The following is a 4,032-nucleotide window of genomic DNA, read 5'->3' as shown; positions in this document are numbered from 1 at the left end:
AATGCTGGTATAAAAGTATAAAAATACGTATCTACAACAATTAACAAAGGTTATTACATAGTTATTTTTTTTGGTTACAACATGCAGGTACAACTAAAATAATAATAATAACAACTCTACGTTCCGAGTATAGGCATGTACGTGCTGAACAGACTAGAGTTGTTCCTATTGTACTACGATAATAGTGGCTATAATTGTATAACAATTTGGACTTTAAAATTTTGTACTAACCAATCAAAGCATGACTGTTAGGGAGTCACCACGTTTATCTACATGGAATCGCGTTAAGCCGGTCAGAAAAAAAATTACATTCATGTGTTAAGTACTAAAAAGACGTTGTGCGTTTCCCATCGGGGCGATTCGAGCGGGTTTTCGTGACGACTCCCTTGTGATAATACCTGGCTACATGTTGAGCCTTTACCTTAAAATTACACCGTTTAATAATTTTAAATAAGCGGAAAAGCAAAAAATAGTTTTGCTATCGTATTTTTTTGACACTATCTTATGCATAAAGCCATTATCATACTGCTCCGCGTTACGCAACGGTGTGCGTAGCTGCGTTTTTTAACGTTCTATCGAAGTATCTTACTTTGTATTTTTTTTGTTGTTTTGGCTTCTGTCCCACTGAGGACAATTCCGCTAGTGTTCGGGTTGAAAGGTACCTCACTTTGTATATACAACAAATTTTCTCTGTGACCCTTCATTTGACGTTTTCATAGGGACGAGGTAAAGTCGATAGATTTTTGAAGCAAAAATCCTCTTTTATACAGCCTTCTATAATATTACGGATTTAAAAAACATAACAATTGAGTTTTTAAAATAATGAACTCCCATGAATTGTGTATAAATAATATTTATTTTGTTTCCGATATCCGATCCGATATTCCTATGGAGTAGGTACTGGAGAAGAAATAAATTAAATGTTAATGCAGTCTTTGTTTATGATTTAATACCCATCGCCAGCAATAGTGAACAATCATAATTGCATATGCAACCAATTATAGCGTTCTGAAATGTATGAAATTGGTCAAGAATACTTTTGACGTTAATCTTGACATGTATGTGTCAATGTAATTAGTTTTAGTACGAGTGATGACGCTTTGTATGTGCCACCTATTAAAGATTTATTCCCTGCCGTGTTCTCTGTTAAAGTTATTTGTTTTTGTTTTTATTTGTTGACTTTTAGTTTGTTTTGTTTGATTTCGCTGTTGTTGTTCAGCCATGTTGAAAAAACTCAAAAAGATTGTCCTCAACAGTCAAGTGCGGTTATTTGTAGTGCGTCTACGAGATTATATTGATCGCAAGAAACAAATTAATGGAGTCTCCTGCCTCTCGAAAACTTTGTATAGGTGTATGAAGTGGTTTGTATTATTTGTACACTGACGGTGTAAACACTAACTAAATTGAAATGCCATTTCAATTGATATTTTAATAAATTTGAGACTCATAACGTAGATTAAAAACTTTTCAAAATTAATTACCTAATCGGTTAAACTCGTGTACGCAGTATATATTTATTAATTTAATTATCGAAAACTTTTTATTGATATTCTTTAAAGCATTTCCTTTTTATTTGAATGCTAATTTAATCATGATAGTTTTTAGCTAAGTTTGATGAATATCTGTTCAGCTGTATCAAAGATCCTTAATGACCTTTGTCCGTTACAAAAATAAATTAATTTAAAAAAAAATGTTTCTTTGCTCATTTCTCACTAATTCGGTGTTACTTTTACTTTAATTTTATGTATTGACTTAAACAAATGTTATTCACTTAAAAGCGAGACTTGCAAAAATAGTTTATAAAATACTTAAATTAGTGGACGTCGTTACAAGGTTACATTATGTAGAATTTTGTGAAGTGTCACAGGGATCATCCTAGAAAATTTGTACTATAGAAAACACGCGCCGTACAATACATTGACAACACGTCTCCGCGCGGGAGTGCGGGCGCATAGTCTGTCGTCTCGCGCACTCCGCTGCGTAGTGCGGGGCAGTGTGATGGTAATAAAAAAAGAAAATCGGATTTAGTTAATGTACTGATCCATTGTTTTATATCTATATGTATATTCTCGTTTATACTTGCAGGCTGTAGAACTTTTCCAACATTGTGACAGTATTGGGAATATAAATACAAATTATCGTTGGAAAAATGAATGGAATACTCTATCCAATGCTATTGTAAATGCTTACAATATAATTACTAGTAAGTAATATAGCCATGTGGCAACTACTAATTACCCACAAAAATAACGGAGTTAATTCTTGCAAACCCAAAACAATGGCCAGTAAACCATTTGGCTTTTTTTAAACATCCTTAGTCTGATTGAGAAACTTTTTTCGAAGTTTACCCCTCCCCACGTTTTCATCTACATTCGCTCAAATCACGCTTCACTTTTTGGTCCTTATCCATTTACATTGCAGCTTTGTTAGTTTCGTCAATATATACGCATACACTCAACATAGCCTCGCACTAGGGAAACCCTGTGTCATGGACACACTCATAGACAACCACAAATTAATACCACAATTCTGTTACAAAACGTCTAAGAGCGAACGCACGGCAACTTATAGCCGCGAAACGCGCGATTGAGTCATGGGTTTGAAGCGATGCAATCCCATAAATGTTGAATTATCAAGAACGTGTATCGCAATTGTAACGCCGCTTAAGTCGCACGTTAGACACTCACAAGAAAGACGATTAGCTACTGAATCGCTGTAGACGCGCTGCTAAAAGTCGCCATTGTTTCAAAATAATCTGTTAATCGTAAATATGAATTCTAGTTAAGGCTAGAGTTCATGTAACTAATAAATAAAATCTTATTGCAGTATTTCAGAAAACTAATAATTATTACTGGGGCTATAACAAAACTTTTATCGGCATACGACGTAAAATAGGAGATTGTAAATATTTGATGGAACAGTTCAATCGAACGTGGCAGGACTATAATTATACAATATTGAAATACTGTAAAGAAACGACCAGAGACTACAGTGAAAATTTACGTATGCTGTGTGACGTTACGGTTAAGGTAACTACAGAATCAACACAAACAGAAACAACTCTTATTGTACATTCCACTGTTGGGCACGGGTTTCCTCTGAGAGTTTTACAAGTTTCGTCAAGATGTTCTCTCTATCGCTGTCTAACTTAGAATTATTAAAGTCATATAGTTCGAACCGTAAATCACTCAATTGAGATGCAACTATTCTCCCAAGGACTATCACTGCTTAGAGTCTATGCACAAGTATTTTATACGTGCCGACAACGCGCAGATGACGCGATTCAAACGCGTTGCATTCGCAACGAGTAAACCTTTGCACAAGTTCACAAATTCAAAAAAGTTTTGACGTTGGCTCCGCCCAAATTTGTGAAACAAATATATGCCTGAAGTTCGCGTGACATGCGACAGGAGATGTCGAATTTTGCGCATTAAAAGTACCAAATTCGTTTTAGCGGAATAACTCTAAAACTAAAGGGATTTAAAAAAATCCGTAGTGATAATTGTCGATCATGCATAAATATAATTAATTATCTAATTTATGTCCTAATAACCTGTAGCATTTCGAGGATAAATGGAAAAAAAATTAAAATTAGAGGTCATTTCGTGATTTTTGTCTATCGAGGAAACTTTATTGTTTTATGTTTTTGATTTCTTGCTTGCAACCTATGTTCCATACAGACAAGCTTCAAACGCGCTTCTCACGCGCGTCTTGTCACGTTTTACGCGCGTTTGTATCGATACAAACGCAACAATCTGCTTTTTGAGCCTCTACGACGCCGTATGAAATACGCCGTGTCCATAGGGTCTTCACGTTGTGTACTCACGTTGTATTTATGTTTTAAAGTATAACGGTCTCCGTGGTCGAGTGGCGTGCACACCAGTTTTTATAAGAAGTGTTTGTGTTGTTTTCGAAGTTCCACATTTTACACTATACCACATTACCTCTACCTCATGCAAACTATTTAAATTCATGAATAATTTAAGGTTTAGTGACTGTTTGATTATTGAAATGCTTACTGCATTGCCTAGA

The 4,032-nt window shown here is 35.0% G+C and overlaps 1 protein-coding gene across 1 annotated transcript in view; it reads left to right on the top strand.

Annotated features, from left to right (window-relative positions):
• Positions 1–3,311, top strand: part of LOC113233932 — a 32,524-nt gene extending 29,213 nt beyond the window's left edge. Inside the window, exons 9-11 of the mRNA XM_026469168.1 lie at positions 2,086–2,203; positions 2,827–3,003; positions 3,274–3,311. Of these exons, the coding sequence (XP_026324953.1) occupies positions 2,086–2,203; positions 2,827–3,003; positions 3,274–3,311 (333 nt within the window). The remainder of the gene's footprint in view (positions 1–2,085; positions 2,204–2,826; positions 3,004–3,273) is intronic.
• Positions 3,312–4,032: the final 721 nt, after the last annotated feature.

Source organism: Hyposmocoma kahamanoa, unplaced genomic scaffold (genome assembly GCF_003589595.1).
Source record: "Hyposmocoma kahamanoa isolate Upper Pololo Valley unplaced genomic scaffold, ASM358959v1 80, whole genome shotgun sequence".
Lineage (NCBI taxonomy): Eukaryota > Metazoa > Arthropoda > Insecta > Lepidoptera > Cosmopterigidae > Hyposmocoma > Hyposmocoma kahamanoa.
Note: the sequence above shows the minus strand (reverse complement) of the source record. Positions and strands in the feature narration are given on the sequence as shown.